We start from the raw sequence: 20,987 nt of genomic DNA, 5'->3' as shown, positions 1-20,987 counted from the left end.
GCATGTCTACTTTATTCCACTTTAATTTTCTGTACAGGGTTTCACCTTGACAACAGTATAGTTCAGGTCCCATTATCATTTACAACTATTTAAAAATGGAATAAGAAGTGAAGTTAAATAGAAAGTTTCTGTTTGTTATTGAAGCACTGTACCCAATTTCTGTCACCTGCTGATGGTCTCCTCTGAGTTTGCTTAAATAATTGCTAGCTGGATCTGTTGTATTAGCTCTGGCTTGAGCCAGCCACTCGCTGTAGGAATCTGAATCAGCTGAAGTTCTGAAAACAGCAGTCAGCTGTGTCACTGCACAGAACAAGGGGAGGCTTGGGGGTCTTGTGTGTAACCTTGTGTGAGCTGAACAGCAAGAAGTGAAGAACTGTGAAGATTACATGAGAAGTTCAAATCAATACAATGCACAGTGCAAATCAACCTAACAGCATTGTCATATAACAGCCCTGAAAAGAAGTGCACCAAATCCTAACTGTGCCTTCTTCTGAAGCAAAGGGCTGGAAATGTTGGATATTTCTTGAAGGTGACAGAAGTCCTATAATAATGAGCGCACCTGCTGCCACTGGTGTTTTTGTATGGTCTCTGACAGCCATACCTATCACTTATCTCTTCAACTATGTGGCTACAGCTCATAGGTAAGTGACAATCAGTACATATTATACAGAATACTGTGCCCCCATTTATGTTTTTATGTGCTCTTGTTATTGGGACCCTCCCCCATTGGTCAATATACTACTTGCAGTTTATTATATCGTTGTTAAATAAAACAGATAAATTGTTTTATTAAATTGTATTGTCACATACAGAACTTCCATTGATGTCTCATTCATATATTTGACATGCAAAGGAGTAACTGAAATGCCATACTCCTACCATCTGCTGTCAGGGTTGCTGATAGGCCATAATACATACGTTCATCTTTATCTAGAATCTAATGTGCAGGTTTATATGATTATGCATGGAGCTTGGTTGTTTACCATTTAAGGCAACTGACAGGACCAGGCCATGAAAGAGAAGTATTGTACCTCTCTCAATCACACATGCAGCTATATCCCAGGTTTTTGCACGTGAATGTGCATCAACCCAGGATTTCTGCATGTGTGAAAGAACTAGGTCCCAGGTTTACAAATCTGTTCCTGACCAGGGTCATGGAGCTGAGACCTGGGAATTTGCCTGCTTGCCAGACCTGGCAAATTACCGGGTCACCTGGCTGAAAGTGGCACTACAGTGATGGTATGTACAGCTGTATATATCATGCACGTTATTAGAAAGAATTTTTTATACATACCATACCATACCATACCATACACACATATACCGGAGTGCTGCCGAGTTGCAGAATATATGGGGACGCGTCCATGCAGGACATCCGTAAAGTAACTAATTATGTGTACCCAAGGAGTGCCGGAATCTTGATGGATGTGTGTATATATTATTCAAGCATACTGTACATGTATAAAAATATGCACATATGAAACATTTTTGAATCTGATACATTAACACATTGGGGGTTATTTATGATGTACAGTTCTCCTACCTCATATGTCTTTTATTGTGGATAGTGTTCCTTTTAGCATCTGGTTTGCTGCTGAAAGATGGCATCTGCCCAGATCTGCATAGGATGGGATTGGGATAGGGCACTGTGGGACGGGCGGTGTATGTACCTAACCAGGCCATACTTGCCTACCTGACCCTCTCCATGAGGGAGAAAATGCTCTGTTCCTGGACTTTCCTGGTAATGAATGATTGCCATCACCTGTGGTGAAACACCTTTCTTATCAATTACCTAGCTCACCACAGGTGATGGCAATCATACATTACCAGGAAAGTCCAGGAACAGAGCATTTTCTCCCTCATGGAGAGGGTCAGGTAGGCAAGTATGAACCAGGCACATGCTGTGCATATGATATATTACACAATGGTGCAACACCAAAGTAGAAACTCTGCAGTCCTAACATTGTAGTACATATTAGTTGGTGAGCCTTTTCTTTATCAGAGTAATAGAATTGTTTGGACAGATATGTTGAACGTTTATACCACATAAAGTTCAAGTGTGTAAAGTTGGATATCTATGACTTCAGCTGCTGAGCTCATGCTTTGCACCTGTGAGCACGGAATGAAAGCATAGTCCTATAACCGAAAGATCAATATTTTAATAGAAATACACAGAAATTAAACTTCTCAAATTTGCCTCATTACTTTCCCAATTTGATTCCCTGTCTGAGTGTGGTGTTCTGTGTGAGTGGCAGTATATCTATGGATGCAGCCGCTTCAGTGACACGCCCCCAACATGCCCACATTGGCTTAGCCACCTCCTCCTACTTCCTAGTAACACCCTTTTCAATTCAGAGACCCCGGTTTCTGTACGGGGTCTCTGACCGCTGACAATCGCGATGCATGCGTGTAACTCAGACACAGACTCAAAACATCGGCCAACTGCATGGAGCATCGACGAGCCTGACTCCGAATCACGCCCTTTAAAGATAATGGGACATGCACCGATTTTACTCGCCAAGGTGATCACCTCTCACGCTATGCTAAAACACCAGCCAATTTACACAGTAGTGATACAAATGTGGACAATTTTTGGAGGACCCTGTCCACAAATAAAGACAAACCCATATTTTTTCTCTGAAATAACTTGAAACTGATGTCACAGGAACATAAAGCTACTTAGACATGTCCATATAAATTTTACCTTTTTAACATGCTTTCTTATAATTGTCTTTCTGATCTCCTCAGACAACTTTCTCCTTTACTTTCTCTGGTCCATGTCAGTGTGTTGCAAACAATGATACCAAACAGCAGAGTGACTACTTTTCTCCATTTAAATAGGCTGAATCAGTGATTAGAAGATTGAAGAAGCATAATGCTTATAATGCTAATTGAAGAAAGCAATTAGTTTGCAATATCACTTCACTACAGTTGTTCGTTAGCTTTTCTAAGGGTTACCAACACATCTGTCTGTCCAATAGCTTTGGAGAATGAGCAATAATGTATTGTACAACTATGTAATTTACTCACCAGTAGTGTCCCAGGCTTACCAGTTTCTTTACATGTATTCCTACACCTGAAAAGCCTTGATGTCCAACATCACAGCCGCAAAATCTAATTACAGCAGAGCTTGATTTCAGGACCATGTGATAGTTGAATTGGTCATTAACACATCACTTGTATTTTTCAGTTCCTGGCTGGTTGCTGTTGCTGGTGCTGGGGTTTTAATGTTGATAGCCTTGTTATCATGTCTATTGGTCATTCAGAAACCACCCAAAGATCCTTTGTTTTATGGTAGGTATGGGCATATATATGAAACTGTCTGTGTACTGCTATAGAGATAAAGGGTCTCACCGTTTCATTTTATTGTTAAAAATATTGAAAGAACTGAGTTTTTAACAGACAGTGATGTATTTACAATAGCAGCGACGCTCTAAGAAACATGTTTCCAACCTCAGCTTGTCATCAAATTAATAAAGAGTATGTACTAGTGCACTATTTAACATTAATCTTTGTGAAAGTGTTGTATATTATTGAGTGGAGTAATCAATATTAAACGATTAGTCTGTTTATACTTATGTCCACCATGCTACATTTCACCCTTGGCAGTGGGTTACCATGCTAAGTGTAATATACTTCTATGAGAGCATGTGCATAGTTGCTGACTGACAATCTTGCAGACTTGCTCTGCAGAAAATGAACTGTGTGGACTGTTTGATCTCACAGACAGAGGCTTGGCCAGTTATACCACAGTAACTCAAATGACTGTTATCTCAGCTTTTCCACCTCTAGGAAGTTATCATCACTGTGTGATACAGGTTTCAGCTTTGTGTTCTGGAAAGGTGAAGTTATATTTGCTTTTAACAGAGCTGTTGATAAATGTCAAGTTAATACAGATCAATGTATTGCCCCATCAAGAGTTTCTTTTAAGCCTTTCCCTAAGGACACCATGCAAGCCAGTATTAAAGGTTTTTCTCACAATTTGCCACCAGACCTATACCATCAGTGATAGTCATGTGGTACTGTACATAGACTAGGAACTGTAGGTTATTCCTGGTACTCCAAAATCACTGCAAATAATGTTCATATTGGAATGCTGTCTGCCCAATGCATAAGAAAAGTGCTCTTCCTAATTTATAAGAGCAGCCGTGTCATACTAACTTATAAGATGTCACTAGGGGCACCTATGGAGAATCACATACTCTGCATGATGTAAGTAAATGCACAGTTTCCTCAGTGATAGACCAATTTCCTTTACAGGGACTGCAGTGGCTACAGCTCACTAAAATCTGTCGCTGTGCTCCAAACATCTACCGCTGTGCTCTTGTACTATCAGCGGAGAGTATCCTCTGTGCACAGGGCGGGCCCTGCGTACTCTAGCACCCTGTGTGAGAGTGTCTGGAGTGCCCCCCAAACCTCATTCCAACTATAGCCACAAAACAGAAATACTCCCGCACCAGTAGTGATTCAATTAGTACATTGCTCCGTTCCCTTTTATTAGAAATTTTCTTTGGTATATATATATATATATATATATATATATATATATATATACCAATCAGTGGCGGAACTACCACCAGTGCAAGCGGTGCCTTGCACTAGGGCCCGCCACTGGGAAGGGGCCCAAAGCCAGCGGCATGTAATGAGTCAAACTGACTCATTACATGCCGCCTGGCTGCCGCTGTGTGCTGCGCCTGCGGGCCGCCTAAGAGCCGAGGAGAGAGCCACGGGGGTAAGGAGGAGGAGGGAGGGGGACTCGGGAGCCGCAGCAGCACAATGTAATTGGTGGAGGCGCCGCTGCAGCCGTCCCTCTCCTTCCATATAGGATGGCCACCGCCGCTGTGAATGCCGAGATACGCTTCTCTCATCACAGCGGCGGTGGCCAGCCTATGTGGAAGGAGAGGGACAGCTGCAGCGACGCTGCCACCAATTACATTGTGCTGCTGCTGCTCCCGAGTTCCCCTCCCTCCTCCTCCTCCTCCCCTGCACGGGATCTGCCAGAAGCTGCACCGAGGAGCCTGACTGCCTGAGCCAGCGGAGACAGTAAGTATCATCTATTTTGTCCTTTCTTTCTTTCTTTCTTTCTTTTCTGTCTGCCGTAATGTGTAAAAAGGGGACGCTGTCTGCCGTAATGTGTAAAAAGGGCTCTACCTGGTGTAGTGGCGCTATTGTGCAGTGTAATTTGAATAATGGAGACTACTGTGCACCATAATATGAATTGGTATTATTTTGTGGCCACACCCCTTCCCCATGAAGCCATGCCCCTATATTTTTTGCGCACGTCTAAGGCACACACTGCCCCTATTTTACATAAAGGGGGGACGCTGATGCAGTTTCTTGCACACAGCACTAATATGTCTAGTTATGGCACTGTTGCTAGGTATCCATTTCCCCTCACCAGATCCCTTTTTTAAATAATATATCAATATCATCTATACATAATAGATATATAGGGGGTAATTCTGAGTTGATTGCAGCAGCAAGTTTGTTAGCAATTGGGCAAAATCATGTGCACTGCAGGTGGCGCAGATATAACATTTGCAGAGAGAGTTAGATTTGGGTGGGTTATTTTGTTTCTGTGCAGGGTAAATACTGGCTGCTTTATTTTTACACTGCAATTTAGATTTCAGTTTGAATACACCCCATCCAAATCTAACTCTATCTACACAGGCTATATCTGTCCCCCTGCAGTGCACATGGGGGGTCATTCCGAGTTGTTCGCTCGCAAGCTGCTTTTAGCAGCTTTGCACACGCTAAGCCGCCGCCTACTGGGAGTGAATCTTAGCATAGTAAAATTGCGAACGAAAGATTCTCAAAATTGCGATTACACACCTCTTAGCAGTTTCTGAGTAGCTTCAAACTAACTCGGCATCTGCGATCAGTTCAGTGCTTGTCGTTCCTGGTTTGACGTCACAAACACACCCAGCGTTCGCCCAGACACTCCTCCGTTTCTCCAGCCACTCCCACGTTTTTCCCAGAAACGGTAGCGTTTTTTCGCACACACCCATAAAACGGCCAGTTTCCGCCCAGAAACACCCACTTCCTGTCAATCACATTACGATCACCAGAACGAAGAAAAAAACCGTGAGTAAAATTCCTAACTGCATAGCAAATTTACTTGGCGCAGTCGCACTGCGGACATTGCGCATGCGCATTCGCGACTAATCGCTCCGTTGCGAGAAAAAAATAACGAGCGAACAACTCGGAATGACCCCCATGGTTTTGCCCAATTGCTAACAAACTTGCTGCTGCAATCAACTCAGAATTACCCCCATAATACGGCAGCATGCAAAGAAACCTTAATTTAGAGTTGGGGGTGAGGGGGTGGACTTGGACGGGATATGAGGGGGAACCCAAAGCATCTTGTTGCACCTGGGCCCATCACTCGCTAGTTCCTCCACTGATTTTATATATATATATATATATATATATATATATATACCTAATTATATTATTAGTTGGAAGTGCTACCCATAGCCTATAGACCTATAACACAAACACACAGAAACAGAAGCTGTTTTCTATGTGCACTGAGAGAACCTCACAATTGATATTTAAAATATAACTTATTATTTTCATTATGTACAATAATTTTTATTCAGCCATTATGAAATATTTAAAAACTATATAGAGTAAATAGAAAGTAAAGTGTTTTAAAATGAATTATTAAATCAGAGACTGCTAAGTTTTTATCTGTTGCTTATTCTTCCAATAAAGGCATTATAGCCCCCACTGAAATCCGTCTGTGCAACATTTATGCACAGACAAAAATGCTGGACATATTGATTATCAGTGCCCCAAATAAAATATATACATTGCAATTGCACCTACGGAGAGGAGAAAACAGTGTATTATTAATTGTAAAAATACACCAGGAATGTGAGACAGGATCGTCTGAGGAAGTGGGAGTGAGTGGCATGTGTATGGCCGCAGTGCAGATAATGAAAGGCTGATAATGATCATATGAAATAACATCTAACAATAGGATATACTAATAATATGTGTATTAAAACACTTAAGTGAACCCACTGGAACGATATTAGTATTGAAAATATTGTGCACTCAGCGATTAGAACACATATCAGTGGGATATTCTGGTTAATAAATTACCGGTGCTTTTAATAGAACCAGTGTCTTGTACCTAAAGGGGCATTATTAGCACTATATCTACAGAAATTACTGTATGTCAGCACATGCCTATTAGATTAGGACACACATACCTTATGAAATTAAGGGATTCTGTCAGTGATAGAAACCATTATATTCACAGGGTGCAGTGTCACTGGCGGACCCGCAGGACACTAGCACTGTGAATAAAGGTACTATTTGAAACTGAGATACCCTTAAGGTGAAAATATGTCCTTCATAATCTTATGAGTTATGAACATATTTAGTTTGCACATTATATGACCACTAGGAAATGAAAAATAAGAAAACAACACAGGCATTAAAGACATTGGGGCAGATGTATTAACCTGGAGAAGGCATAAGGAAGTGATAAACCAGTAATAAATGCAAGGTGATAAATGCACTAGCCAATGAGCGCCTAACTGTTAATTTACATATTGGAGCTCATTGGCTGGTGCATTTATCACCTTGGATTTAATACTGGTTTATCACTACCATATGCCTTCTCCAGGTAAATACATCTGCCCCAATGTTTATTGCAACAGAAAAAGAGCATTAGATATTACACTAATAAAAGGACACTGTTTATTTTGGGTTCACTACGATATGCAGGCGGTCGGGCTCCCGGCGACCAGCATACCGGCGCCGGGAGCCGACCGCCGGCTTACCGACAGTGTGGCGAGCGCAAATGAGCCCCTTGTGGGCTCGCTGCGCTCGCCACGCTATGGGCACGGTGGCGCGCTATGCGCGCCACACTATTTTATTCTCCCTCCAGGGGGGTCGTGGACCCCCATGAGGGAGAATAAGTGTCGGTATGCCGGCTGTCGGGATCCCGGCGCCGGTATACTGTGCGCCGGGATCCCGTCAGTCGGCATACAGAAGACCACCCATTTATTTTAACAGAACAAGCAACACCGTATGACTGTATGATACTGTTCATTGTAACAATAATACAGTTACATTGTATTGGTTAGTAATACCTAAAGCTCCACTCAGGGCCGGTGCTAGGGTGTTTGGCTCCCTCCTGCAAACAATAAATTTGCGCCCTCTCACACTTTACAAAGTGATAGCGTGCGCCTAAGACGCGTGTCAGCAAAAGGGGTGAGCGTCCCCTTTTTTACACATTACGGCAGACAATGTCCCCTTTTTACACGTTACAGCAGACAGTCCCCCTTTTTACACATTACGGCAAATAGCGTCCCCTTTTTACACATTACGGCAGACATCGTCCCCTTTTTTACACATTACAGCAAACAGCGTCCCCTTTTTACACATTATGGCAGACAGCGTCCCCTTTTTACACATTTACGGCAGACAGCATCCCCTTTTTTACACATTATGGCAGACAGCGTCCCCCTTTTTACACATTATGGCAGACAGTGTCCACTTTTTACATGTTACAGCAGACAGTCCCCCTTTTTACATATTAGGGTAGACAGCATCCCCTTTTTACACATTACGGCAGACAGCATACCCTTTTAACACATTACGGTAGCCAGCGTCCCTTTTTTACACATTACGGCAACCAGTCCCCCTTCTTACACATTACGGGAGACAGCGTCCCCTTTTTTACACATTACAGCAGACAGCGTCCCCTTTTTACACATGGCAGACAGCGTCCCCTTTTTACACATTATGGCAGACAATGGCCCTCATTCCGAGTTGTTCGCTCGGAGTTTTTCAACGCATCGCAGTGAGAATTCTCATAGTGCGCATGCGCAATGTTCGCACTGCGACTGCGCCAAGTAACTTTGCTATGAAGAAAGTAAGTTTACTCACGGCTTTTTCTTCGCTCCGACGTTCGCATTGTGATTGACAGGAAATGGGTGTTACTGGGCGGATGCACGGCGTTTTAGGGGCGTGTGGCTGGAAACGCTACCGTTTCCGGAAAAAACGCAGGAGTGGCCGTGGAAACGGTGGGTGTGCCTGGGCGAACGCTGGGTGTGTTTATGACGTCAGCCAGGAACGAAAAGCACTGAACTGATCGCACAGGCAGAGTAAGTCTGAAGCTACTCAAAAACTGCTAACTCGTTTGTGATCGCAATATTGCGCATACATCGGTCGCACATTTAAGAAGCTAAGATTCACTCCCAGTAGGCGGCGGCTTAGCGTGTGTAACTCTGCTACATTCGCCTTGCGAGCGAACAACTCGGAATGAGGGCCAATGTCCCCTTTTTTACACATTACAGCAGACAGCGTCCCCTTTTTTACACATTACAGCAGACAGCGTCCCCTTTTTACACATTTACGACAGACAGCATCCCCTTTTTTACACATTATGGCAGACAGCATCCCCCTTTTTACACATTACGGCAGACAGTGTCCACTTTTTACATGTTACAGCAGACAGTCCCCCTTTTTACACATTACAGCAGACAGCATCCCCTTTTTACACGTTACGGCAGACAGCATCCCCTTTTAACACATTACGGTAGCCAGAGTCCCTTTTTTTACACATTACGGCAGCCAGTCCCCCTTCTTACACATTACGGCAGACAGCGTCCCCTTTTTTACACATTACAGCAGACAGCGTCCCCTTTTTTACACATTACAGCAGACAGCGTCCCTTTTTACACATTACAGCAGACAGCGTCCCCTTTTTACACATTACAGCAGACAGCGTCCCCTTTTTTACACATTACGGCAGACAGCGTCCCCTTTTTACACATTACGGCAGACAGCATCCCCATTTTTACACATTATGGCAGACAGCGTCCCCCTTTTTACACATTACGGCAGACAGCGTTCCCTTTTTATACGTTATGGCAGACAGCGTTCCCTTTTTACACATTAAGGCAGACAGCGTCCCCTTTTTACACATTACGGGAGACAGCGTCCCCTTTTTACACATTACGGCAGCCAGCGTCCCCTTTTTACACATTACGGCAGCCAGCGTCCCCTTTTTACACATTACGGCAGCCAGCGTTCCCTTTTTACACATTACAGCAGCCAGCGTCCCCTTTTTTACACATTATGGCAGACAGCATCCCCTTTTTACACATTACGGCAGACAGCATCCCCTTTTTTACACATTATGGCAGACAGCGTCCCCTTTTTATACATTATGGCAGACAGCGTCCCCTTTTTTACACATTAAGGCAGACAGCGTCCCCTTTTTACACATTACAGCAGACAGCGTCCCCTTTTTACACATTACAGCAGACACCATCCCCTTTTTACACATTAAGATAGACAGACAGATAGATAGAAAGAAAGAATAGATTATACTTACTGTCTCTGCTGGCAGTCAGGCTCCGCGGTGCAGCAGCTTCTGGCAGATGATGATCCCGGGCAGGGGAGAAGAAGGAGGAGGGAGGTGGGAGCCGCAGCAGCGCAGTGTAACTGGTGGAGGCGCCGCTGCAGCAGTCTCTCTCCTTCCACATAGGCTGCCCGCCGCCGCTGTGATGAGGGAAGTGCATCCAAGCCTTCACAGCGGCGGAGGACAGCCTATCTGGAAGGAGAGGGACAGCTGCAGCAGCACCTCCACCAATTACACTGCGCTGCTGCGGCTCCCTCCTCCACCACCCTCCTCCCCCCCTCCTCTCCCGTGGCCGCTGCATCCCTTCTGCTCCTGTCCTCGGTGGGCGGCGGTGGCCCGCAGCACACAGCGGCATGTAATGAGTCAGTTTGACTCATTACATGCCGCGCTGGCTTTGGGCCCCTAGACAGTGGCGGGCCCCAGTGTAAGGCACCGCTTGCACTGGTGATAGTTCCGCCACTGGACAGGGAGACCGAAGGAAGGGGAGAGAAAGATGGAGAGGGAGGGAGAGACTAAATAAGTGTGCCCAGGAGTCACATTTTTTTAATTTTCAGAACAGAAACATACTTTAAGACTTGCAGCTGGCCTGGCTTTTGGCTTGCTCTCCACAGCGGCTGAGGCTCTGCAGTGGCCCTCGCTGCAGCTGTTCACGCCATCAATGTGTCCCTCCTCCAAGCATGCAGTGTGTGTGAGTGGCCAGCTGAGAGAGGTGAAGTGGAGCTGACTTGTCTTGAAGGGTGACAAAAGCGCTGTGGCCCACATTCCCCCCCCCCCCCCCCCTTCAACTCCTCTCCTTGGGCTTCGGGATACTCTTTTGCGGCCAGTGGATCAGCGACGGGAGGCATGTCATGAGTCAATCTGACTCATTGTAATGCCGCTGGTAATGGGCCCCTTTATAGTTTCACCACTAGCCCACACATGCACATACATACACAGATATAGATGTACATACATACACACACATACATACACAGATATAGATGTACATACATACACACACATACACAGATATAGATGTACATACATACGCACACATACATACATACATACACACACACACACACACACATACACTTTCTTTCTCTCACTCACTTTTCATTAATTTACCAAGCTGTCTGGCAGGCAGGATCTGTACTGTAGCAGCCTAGTCCCGTGTAGCTCCACTCACTAAAGTCCCATGTAGCTCCGCCCCCTCCGCTCCGTGTAGCTCCACCCCTTTTCAGACAAACACTTCCGATGTAACAGGGGAGGGAGAGGAGGAGGATACAAGTTGCCGGCGCCGCTGCCTGTCACTGTGACAGGCACAGTAGCCGGCAGCAGCAGGGGGACAGGCGGTGCAACAGTGGGGATGCAGGGCAGGCAGAGCGCCTCTCCTACCTGGCGCCTACCTGCACTGCATCCCTTTGCTGAGCGGGTAACGCCGGGCCTGCCAATGGATGAGAGGTATGATCTCCTGGAAAAGTTGAAATAGAATCAAATCAACAAATATACATGATCGAGATGAGCGGATTCGGTTTTACTCGGTTTTACTCGGTTCTCAAAACCGAATCTTATTGGCTATCCAAAACACGTGACATCCGTGAGCCAATTAGATGCCGTTTTGAGAACCGAGTAAAACCGAGTAAAACCGAACCCGCTCATCTCTAGATCATACAAATATAACTTTAGAAATTTCAGTGGGGGCTATAATGCCTTTATTGGAAGAATAAGCAACAGATAAAAACTTAGCAGTCTCTGTTTTATTTTTCATTTTAAAACACTTTCTTTACTATCGATTCACTCTATATAGTTTTTAAATATTTCATAATGGCTGAATAAAAATTATTGTATTATAAATGAAAATAATAAAAGTTATATTTTAAATATTAATTGTGAGTTTCTCAGTGCACCCAGAAAACAGCTTCTGTCTCTGTGTGTTTGTCCCATTCCAACTGTATCCCATGAATAACAACAATCACGCACTGGTCCCTACAAATCACTCACAGCCGGATTAAGGGGGGGGTGCAAGTAACCCTGGGCCCCCCTCTCACAATGGGCTCCCCTGAACCCATAGGAAATATTTCTAGTTTAGCCTCAAGGTCACGCAGCTGCATTGCAGCCATCATCGGGGGTGTTACTGCTGTGCTGAGCTCTCTATAACATACTGTCGCCAATGGGCTGCGGTGAGGATACCTCTACTTCCTCCCCCTCCTGGCCCAGACTCCACTCCTTCTGCTCCATGAAGCCTGCCCCTTTCTCCAGGGCCATAACTAGGTATGTGCGGAGTGTGCTCCGCACATAGCGAGCAGGGTAAGGGGTGCTCTTGGCAGCACTTGTCAATTATGAATTATTAATCACTTTCTCTTACAGCTTACCACTTTTTTGAAGCCCAGCATATTCTGACCGCCCTTGTCTCCTACTCCCACCCCTTTTGTCGTTAATACTTATACAGCATTTAACTCTCTGTTGTTCAGTCGCACTGTCCTTTATTACATTTCGGGATGCTGATGTGCCCGGAATTTGAACCCCTTGCCTATGACATTGCAGTTGGACACTATTCATTCAACTATCTGCCCTTCCATATAAATCTAGAGAATTCCAAGCTGGAAAGTTTTAACTATATGAAGCTTACCTTGTACTTTGTGAAGGGAATGGCCATCATAGCATGGACTTTCTCTGGGATCAATTTTGTCATGCCCCTTCCCCACGAGGTGTGCGCCTTATGTTCCTATTGGAAAAATATGGTGGGGACTGGGGCACCAATTCTCTTTCTGGCACAGGGCACCAAAAAAGTCTAGTTACAGCACTGCACAGTACACAAAAGGGTCACTTCATCAAGCTGAGATAAGTCCTTTCCTTTTTTCACCAGAAAACAAGTTTAACTAAATGAATCAAGAGGTATAGGTACCTGTTTATGTTCCAAAAATCTGCCTCTACAGCCCATTATGGAGGTGGTATGTGCAATCATTTTACCAAGCGATGAAAAGCACGGTGTTGCACAGTTTTGCTAGCTGCTGGAGAGGATAATCAGTGATGAAGTTTATCTTCCTCCTCCCTCACCTGGTAGCTGCTGGTTTTGCCCCTCCCTGGTCTTGCAGCCTTTTTCGACTTGCTATCAACATAGAGTAATGCTGATACAGAACATGGGAGAACACAATGCCTGGAATTGGTGACGTTATAATATTTAGCCGGTAGTTGATTTTTTGCTAAAAATAGAAAATGTGATGGTTCTAATATTACTTGTTACTGCAGAGAAATGGTGATTAATGACAAATGAATCTCTTAAATTAAACTGCATATTGGAAAAATGACAGGGAGGATGCTTTTAAATTCATAATACCGTAACATTTGCTTTTATACAGTAATATCGCTTTTGAACATTATATTGAAATGCTGAGAATTAAAATATTATGGACAGACTGGCAGAAAAATACTATAGTCAGTCTACACTTTGCTAATCATTTCTTGTCTCTTTCCCTGGTAGTATTTGCCGTGTTTGCTTTTACCAGTGTCGTGGGGCTTATCATTGGACTGGAACAGGATGGAATCATTGACGGATTCATGAGCCTTTATTTAAAAGAGGTAATTGCAACTAGACAAGTTTTGTGCTACTGTCCGACCAATACTTTCTACTGCTTTATGGATCTTCATGTGCTTGGAGAAGTTATAGCTAGACTTCTAATCTATATACAGTATTGTGCAAAGTATGAGACCTTTCATTTTTTTTTAATTATCCAGGTGAATCAGTCAGTAGATCAGAGACTTTATAATGGGCAGTTGCAGCACCGACTGAACAGGTTACATCAATAAACAAAAATGTAAAATTAAATTTATGTAGAGAACATAAATTTAAAACCATTTCCATAGATGTGTTGGTATTTGGCAGGTGCTTCTTGGTGTGACTGGTGGAAAACACAAAATCTGAGGGCCCCTAACCTGTCAGGACCTGTGGAGTTCCAGCTTTATTGCTGCCATCAGTCAGGATAACTACCTTAATGTTATGCCAGGAGTAAAGTTATGACAGTTAGTATGCCAGAATTAAGGGTAGAAATGTCCACATTTGAACTAACCAATTTTATTTTATTTTAATTTTTTTGAGAAAGTTTCATTTCAAATTTTACATCACAGCATACAGGTAGGTATCAATTGTAAAATTGCATTTAACGAAGAATCAAGTAACGATCAAACATAACATTCTGAACAGGTGGAAGAAGAAAAATAAAAGGAAGAGGGGAGACAGAAGTAAGTAGGGAGTGAAGGAGGAGAGTGGGGAAGTGTTAGTAACAGGAAAGGAGGTAGGGGTGGGTGACAGTAGGCAGTAGCTATGTCAAACAGAAAACTACTGTATAAGGTACAAGCATTAGCCTCATGATAAGAGATACAGGGAGACCAGATATTAGTGAATTTGTGAGGACACTCATGCAGGTAGCTGGTGATATGCTCTAAGACAGGGGTGGCCAGACTTTCGGAGTCGGCGATCTACTTTGAAAGCTGAAAAGCTTTTGTGATCTACCTAGGTGGGATAATAGCGCCCAAAAAAGGGCGTGGCATAACAAAAAGTGGGCGTGGTATAAAAAGTGGGCGTGGTATAAAAAAGGGACGTAGCCTTGCTGCACAGAGTGTAATGACTGTCTCGCATGAAATAACACATTGGCCCCCACAGGTAAAAACCTCAAACACATATGCCCCCACAGTGCCAGATACACATATGCCCCCACAGTGCCAGATATGCCCCCACAGTGCCAGATATGACCCCACAGTGCTAGATATGACCCCACAGTGCCAGATACAGATATGACCCCACAGTGCCCGATACAGATATGCCCCCACAGTGACACGTGCCCACAGTGCCACATATGCCCCCACAGTGCCACATATGCCCCCACAGTGCCGCATATGATCCCACAGTGCCGCATATGATCCCACAGTGCCGCATATGACCCCACAGTGCCACATATGACCCCACAGTGCCATGTGCCCACAGTGCCAGATATGCCCCCACAGTGCCAGATACAGATATGCCGCCACAGTGCCACATATGACCCCACAGTGCCACATATGCCCCCACAGTGCCAGATATGCCCCCACAGTCCAGATACAGATATGACCCCACAGTGCCATGTGCCCACAGTGCTAGATTTGCCCCCACAGTGCCAGATATGCCCCCACAGTGCCAGATACAGATAAGCCCCCACAGTGCCATGCCCCCACAGTGCCACATATGCCCTGACAGTGCTGCTCACCACTGTGTAGAGAGCGCAGCGCGTGCTTCTCCTGCCTGCCGCCCTGCCTCTCAGTCTGGTCTCTGGCGGTGACGGCAGCGTGTATATCTCAAATCAGGCGCCGGTCCGCGAGCTCTCATTGGCTAACGAACCGGCGCCTGATTTGAGCTATACACTCCGCCGTCACTGCCGGAGACCAGACTTAGGGGCAAGGCGGCAGGCAGGAGAAGCACGCGCTGCGCTCTCCTCGCCTCTCGTGGATGGGCGGCGGATCGACTGGTCGCATGTCCGCGATCGACTGTTTGGCCACCCCTGCTCTAAGACTACTCATGCACTTATTTGACACATCCTTAACGCAGCTACCTGTGCCATTGCAGCTCTCTACATTAAGTGATAGGTGTGCCATATCGAGTTATGTAGAGAAGAGGAAGAAAGGGGGGTCTACTGACTTCCAGCGAGCTGCAATGGCACGGTTAGCTGCGTTAAGGATGTGTCGAATAAGTGCATGAGAAGTTCTATCACATTCGGAAATGGGCCGCAATAGAATGGAATATGAGATGCAGTGTGGGATTGATATACCTACAAGGGAGAGAATTAAGCGATGTACCATATCCCAGAAGCATTTAATTTTAGGGCAGTGGCCCCAAATATGAGCGAAGGTGCCCTCCTCTCCACATCCCCTCCAACATCTATCCGATGTCTGGGGAAATATGGCTCAAGCGCATGTAGGAACAAGGTACCATTGGTATAAGCGTTTATAAGTGTTTTCTCTCACTCTAACACATATAGAAGACTTGGGTGGTCTTCAGTTTGCCGGCTGTCAGGTCCCAGCGCACAGTATACCGGCGTCAGAATCCTGACACCCGGCATACCGACACCTTTTCTCCCTTTTGGGGGTCCATGATTCCCCTGGAGGGAGAATAGATAGTGCGGCGCGCGCCACCGTGCCAGCAAGGGGCTCATTTGCGCTCGCCCAGCTGTCGGTATGTTGTTGGTCGGGATTCCGGCACCGGTATGCTGGCCGCCGGCATACTATATTATATCTGAAGACTTAGCAGTCAGCTCTCGAATTTCCTCCCACTCCCATGACTCTGGAGCCTCTCCATAGTCTTTCTTCCAGGCCAGTTTGTGGGGTTCCTTGGAGGGAGTTGATTGTGGCTGATCACGAGATCATATAGAGCACATATGAAACCTTTTGAAAAACTAACCAATTATTTTATCTATCTCACTATGTATATTTTTCTTCTCAAATAGTGCTACTTGGTTGCTGAATGATTAAGTTTGTGTGTGTTACATGTGTCACAACTAGATATTATGGGGGTCATTCCGAGTTGATCGTAGCTGTGTTAAATTTAGCACAGCTACGATCATCTTCCCTGACATGCGGGGAGACGCCCAGCTCAGGGCTAGTCCGCCTCGCATGTCAGTCCGGCGCCCCCCGCACAAATACAAAAGCATCGCACAGCAGCAATGCTTTTGTATTTGAGGAGTAACTCCCGGCCAGCGCAGCTCCTGTGGCTGGCCGGGAGTTGATCGTCACTGCCACTGGCTGTAGCGGCTGCGTGAGACGTCACGCAGCCGTCGCGGCCCGCCCCCCCCCCCAACAGTCCGGCCAAGCCTGCGTTGGCCGGACCGCACCTCCTAAACGGCGGCTTGACGCCGCCGTCCAGCCCCCTCCCGCCCTGCGACCGCTTCTGTCTGTCAATCAGGCAGAGGCGATCGCTACTGAATGACGGCTGCAGCGAGCGATCGGGTCGGAATGACCCCCTATGTGCAGTGGTATCCATGGGAATAAAAATTTACCTTTCCTAATTACTGATCCTGGCTAGTGAAAAAGTTATCCTACTGTACTGTAAGTATGTGACAATGATTTCCACCGCCTCAAAGCATATGTAAAAATATGCTTGTATTGCAGGGGTTCTGTGGCCTGTGCTTGCTGCCACCTTGACACTAAGGTTTCCATTTTTTTTAAATGGCACTTCCTGTGTCTAAGCCTACCTGATTAGGTGCATGCTGGATACAGACACTTTCACTATCGCAGAACATGGACACCAGCAAATACCTAAATATACAAAGCAATTTCAAAAGCTACGTCATGTACTGTATGGATGTTGGATACAGAGCCAATTCTTTCTGTTCTTTCTAAGGAAAATTATTTACAAATACTGTATTTAATCCACCTTCCAGCTTTTATTGTTAAGCTCATTGATCTATAAAATAAATCTTGCACTTACTGTATGGCTTAATTTACTTTGGTCTTATAAATAGAGAATGGAAAGAATTCCATGTAGATTATAAATGGATATGCTGTTTTTCCAGCAGTATTAAAATACTTAATAACAATTTGAAACCTACATATTTTTCAACAGCAAATGTCACATTTTGAAGAAATATTTATAATATAATGTATCTCAACTGTAAACTAGCAATGGAATGTTCCTTTTATTTCTGTACTTCATAAAAAAAAAATTTGTATCACTAAATCATGTATATGTGTAGTAGATAACTCATTCCTGGGTGTTGTGTGTACCCAAGAGTGGTATATCTATATTATAAAATGGCTTCTGTTATGACAAATAGAGTGAAACAGATACAGAATAGGCTTTTTAATTTGAATTATTTTTAATGAATAAACATTTGCAGTAACAGGATAACTGTGTAAGTGTACTCAAATAGTTGAAATGTGCATGTCTATCAGTGAGGCAGTGATGTGCCGCTGCCAGTAAGGCAGGGATGGGCTGCTGTCAGTCACGCAGGGATGGGCTGCTGTTATTGTGCTGCTGTCAGTCACGCAGGGATATGCCACTGTCATTGAGGCAGCAATGGACTGCTGTCAGTGAGGCAGCGATGGGCCGATGTCAGTGAACCACATCGTTCGCTAATGAGCGATCTTACAGTATAGGCTTAATTGTTTTGTGGCAGGTGGGGAGTGGACAGGCCTCCCTTAAATTACAAAAAAAAACAGTAAAACACATTGGCCACAATAGGAAAAAAAGAAACACAATGGCCTCTGATAGGAAAAAGAAAACACATTGGCCCCTGACAGGAAAACCTCCCACCACATTGGCCCCAACAGGAATAGAAACAAAACTGTCCCCCGACAGGAAAAACCAAAACATGCTAAATATTATACCAGCTGCTGTGATGACCTACATAATGTGCATCACATTACTCTGCCAGGAGAGCACATCATTTTATATTGGCTCTGTATCCCTTCAGATTACACCAGTGAAGGGATACACAGCCAACAGTGTGACTTTCAGTATAGCAGCAAAGATGACTATCATTTTACACCAACATGATTCCTAACAAAAATGAATCATAGAAGGATACTCATCATGTTATATCATATAGATTAGGATCACATTTTACCATCAGAGATAACCAATATTACAGATCCCATTAACATTTTATATTGACAGCTTCGACTGTAATGTGGGAGAGCAGTCACAAACAGAGAAGTTTGTAAAATTTCTTCATGCTCATTCTGGGAGATCCAGAGACTAGCTCACAGGCAAAGTGGGACAAGAGGTCAGCGACAATATACTGTAAAACAGGTATTTGGCAGGTTTCCAGTAAAACAGTGTCTTTACTAGCATCAGACACTGGGCATAGCATATGCAGACAACTTAAAATGAACAAATTAAAGTAAATGGCTTAGCACTTCACATGCTCAACAGTCATTCTGCTGCAACAGCATGCTCTCCTGACATAGCCAACTTCCACAGTCCCTGGCACTATAAAACTGTAGCCTCCTCGCCAGAGCTGTCTTAACAGCAGTGTAGGCCCCTGGGCACAGCAATGCACTGGGGCCCCTACCCACCCATCAGCAGTGCTTAATTACCTCAGTATGTGTGCTCTGCCCTGCTATCAGGTGTACTTGATTACACAACAACCAAACCTAACATGTAGCTTGTGAATAGCAGACAGCATTTGAATTTATGAAAAAATCAAAATAAGCAACTGTAAAATAAGCAACCTTAGATTACCCAGTGCTTTTAATATAACTACAGTTATTTAGGGCCAGCATCCATTACTCACAAAAACCGGAAATGTTTGCCTTCAAATCCTTTGCCACACCAAAGGCGTCTGATTTTTGCATGGGGACTCAGTAGCGCTAATTTTCCCCTTATGGGACACCATATGTAAAACGGGTACTTGAAATAAAGACTCTGAGGCAGGTTTCTAGGAAAACAGTGTCTATACTGGCATCAAACACTGGACATAGCATAGACAGGCTTGGGCCTGGTCATAATTTTAAATAAACAAATTAAAGTAAATGTCTTAACACTCCCCATTTTCAACAGTCATTCTGCTGCAATGACCTGCAGCTACCACCTGCCATGCTCTCCTGGCACAGCCACTTTTCAGTCCCTGGCACTTTAAAACTGCAGCCTACTCGCTGGCCTCCTACAGGCATCAGTGCACTATGCACTGGGTGTATGGGAGTTTTAAACCCCTCTCCTGCTTATGACTTTCTGCTGGCTCTGGCTGAGCTGGAAGACCCAGATTTCTATTTTTCCTCTTGCAGCTGTGCAATCCAGAAATCCAGTTTCAAATCACTATTGCAGGTGCAGAATGTGCAGGTCTTGTTTTTCTCTTTCTTGAAGGAAGCTGATCCCACAGAAGTGTGGGCAATTGTGATGAGACACAAACCCTCTCACTACAATACCGTATAATGTACATCCATCCTGGAAGCTCTCCAAATGGCAGTCGTAAGGAGAGTTTATTTACCTGACGACATCCAGCTGCGTTATCTCACTGTAGGGTGCGTAGGGGTCGGAGGTTGGGCCAGCTACAAATGCCCCAGCTGACCAATGACACAATCCGCCAATGGTGCTGGCAGTGACAGCTGCTGCTGTGCTGGGGCTGGCAATGGGCCCTCCGATGCAATGCAGATAATTAGACTCTGGCAGTGCAGACAAGGTCCACGTGGCATCATGACATGCAACAGTGGTCATGCAGTGCTCCTTTGGGAATGTTTTGTAGAGGCACAATAATGGAGCTCCGTGCCAGTACTGGTGATTTTAATATTGGGCTGAGCCACATTACAGAGCCTTTGTAAAACATTTAACTAGAAGCCAGCTTTTGTAATAGACCCTGGATGGGCTAGATTTTGTAGGGCCTGGCCACAGGCCCTTCGGGACCCACCGGACCCTAGGAAGGTGCCTTGGTTGCCTTGTGGGATGTCCGGGTGAGTTTATACTTGTATGGACAGTTCATGAGGAACAGTGAATCCAGGATCCAGTGTTAATGTGGATAGACCTAAAGCAGTTTGTAATTACAATAAAGTAACTTCCAGTAGTGGGTGCCTGTTAGGAAAGTCAAGCTGTATTTAAGCCCATTGTGGCTCCTTTGGTAGTGCAAGCTGGCAGATATGTGGAATGCTCTGGCCACAG

General features: G+C 44.8%; 1 protein-coding gene across 6 annotated transcripts in view; it reads left to right on the top strand.

Moving 5' to 3' along the window:
• The first annotated feature begins 276 nt into the window (after positions 1-276).
• Positions 277-20,987, top strand: part of TM6SF1 (transmembrane 6 superfamily member 1) — a 93,372-nt gene continuing 72,661 nt past the window's right edge. Inside the window, exons 1-3 of one of the 6 annotated variants that reach the window (XM_063925963.1) lie at positions 277-641; positions 3,191-3,294; positions 13,851-13,948. In XM_063925963.1, the coding sequence (XP_063782033.1) occupies positions 550-641; positions 3,191-3,294; positions 13,851-13,948 (294 nt within the window). In that variant the 5' untranslated portion in view covers positions 277-549. Of the gene's footprint in view, positions 642-2,420; positions 2,523-3,190; positions 3,295-13,850; positions 13,949-20,987 lie in introns of those variants that run through there. The other 5 variants (XM_063925961.1, XM_063925959.1, XM_063925962.1 and 2 more) reach the window with 5 other exon arrangements.

This window comes from Pseudophryne corroboree, chromosome 6, assembly GCF_028390025.1.
Source record: "Pseudophryne corroboree isolate aPseCor3 chromosome 6, aPseCor3.hap2, whole genome shotgun sequence".
Lineage (NCBI taxonomy): Eukaryota > Metazoa > Chordata > Amphibia > Anura > Myobatrachidae > Pseudophryne > Pseudophryne corroboree.
This window is presented reverse-complemented; position numbering and strand designations above follow the sequence as displayed.